The sequence below is a fragment of the Aplysia californica genome, unplaced genomic scaffold (genome assembly GCF_000002075.1).
Source record: "Aplysia californica isolate F4 #8 unplaced genomic scaffold, AplCal3.0 scaffold00236, whole genome shotgun sequence".
Lineage (NCBI taxonomy): Eukaryota > Metazoa > Mollusca > Gastropoda > Aplysiida > Aplysiidae > Aplysia > Aplysia californica.
Genome location: NW_004797506.1, coordinates 311001 through 313042, shown reverse-complemented (window position 1 = coordinate 313042; position 2042 = coordinate 311001). Strand labels below are relative to the sequence as shown.

General features: G+C 37.0%; 1 protein-coding gene across 1 annotated transcript in view; it reads left to right on the top strand.

Annotated features, from left to right (window-relative positions):
• LOC101856187 (substance-P receptor) overlaps window positions 1-2042 on the top strand; it is a gene marked incomplete in the record, with an annotated part of 145689 nt that overhangs the window by 137044 nt on the left and 6603 nt on the right. The window contains 1 exon segment of the mRNA XM_013083495.2: window positions 524-628. Within this exon segment, the coding sequence (XP_012938949.1) occupies window positions 524-628 (105 nt within the window).

Sequence of the window (2042 nt, the reverse complement as noted above, 5' to 3'; positions counted from 1 at the left end):
ACAACAACAACAATAATAATAAAATAATAATAATAATAATAATAATAATAATAATAATAATAATAATAACAATAATAATAATAACAATAATAACAATAACAATAATAATAATAATAATAATAATAATAATAATAATAATAATAATAATATTTCTCAGTACTTTGCACTTGCCCTTATTTGTAAAGATACTGGAGGTGGGGGGACTGAGTTTTAAGTTTTGCTTTTTTCTCTTAATCTGGGCATTTTGCTTCGCGAGACAAATTTAATTATAAGACCGGTATCTGTGGTGTAGTGGTTAAGCGCTTCGCCGTCGCACACAAAAGACTCAAGTTCGATTTTTGTACAGGGAGTATTACTATCTCCAACTTTCTGCTGGAACGTTGTATGTTTTATCCCACTCACCCCGAGCTGGCCTTGGATCTAAACCCGTCTGCCAAATGGCCACAATCGTGTCGATGGAGGCGTAAAAGATCTATATCCAAAAATTATAACTGGGTTGTTTTTTTCCTCTGTTTTCCCCCAGATCGTTGTCATGTTGGTTGTCATCCTAACCATCTTCATCATTTGCTGGACCCCTCTCGTCGTCTGTCTCATTTATTCTGAGTTCGTTCACCCAAGCCAAAACCAGGTAAGTCACCGACGATAATAATTATGTTAACATTAACTTTGCTCTTTTTTAAAAATGACACTATTTATGTGTACTCACTGTTTCAATCATCGCCGCCATCATCATCACCATCATCATCATCATCATCATCATCATCATCATCATCATCATCATCATCATCATCATCATCATCATCATCATCATCATCATCATATCAGCATCGTCGTCGTCGTCGTAATCATCATCATCATCATCATCATCATCATCATCATCATCATCATCATCATCATCATCATCATCATCATCATCAACAACGTTACCTTCTACATTCTTTCAGTGTGCTACCAATACTTTAAAATGCGACTGTCAATGTTATTTTCTTCATAGTTTGATCAGAATGTATCCGCCACTATAGCCATTCATGCTGCCAACAATAATTGCAATAGCATGAAAAGGCTTTTGCGGTTAAAGCGCAATGACGTGATTGATCTTGAACTATTCATCATTTCTTTAAGGTGGTCGTCTTGACACTATTCTTTATGGAAGAATACGTGTGAGCCCTTCATATGCGAAGAGACAGGAAAATAATTATGCCGGACCATACAAAAACTAGGTTGAAAGATGGCTATGTAATTCAACATTTAATTGCGAAAAGACAGGAAAATCATACAAGACCATACATTACTAGGGTAAAAAAATGGCTGTGCAATTCAAATTATAATTGGCTTGAGCTCTTACAATGCTACAAAAATACTTGGTCAAAGAGGTGATTTTTTAAGCACCATTCATCGTCAATCATGTGTTAAATGTCTTGCCAGATTGCAGGAGAGAGAATGATTAAATTTGACAGATGCTTAGTATCGAAAATTAAGCTTACAGTTGCTCTTTAAAAATAAGAAATGTTTAGTTGATACTCAATTGGCATCCGTCTTTGAAGATTTCTGCTTTCGAGTGAGAATCAAATTGATCTAAGTCCCGGATTCTTTGCTCACCATGATCACTATCAAATTCACTCCCCTTTCGAGCTACCTAGTATTCGGCAGAAGATATTCGGAGACGTCTCCGGCGAGCACCCAGGAACTATTCGGAGTCAAATTGCGTACTATTTGCTGCAGATCACACATTTAGCCCCTAAAACTGTCGTAAATCAGTTATTTTCAAGAAAATTTCCAACTTAACTGCAAAATATCAAATTATGGGTTAAAACAGGGAGGGTCATTCCCCTCATCCCCCCCCCCCCCCCCCCCCGGGGAAACCCCCCCATGGTGCCGGCAGTCAAGCTTGGGGTTTAATCCTCGTGCTCACTAGTATGACTATGACCCCGCTTTATTTTTTTGGTAGTTCTATGGTGTCTTTTTTATTTAGCTTTGTTTTTGGTCTTCGTTTTTTGGTTTTTTATTTTTTTTCTTGAACCTCCACTATGCGCTTTAAACCC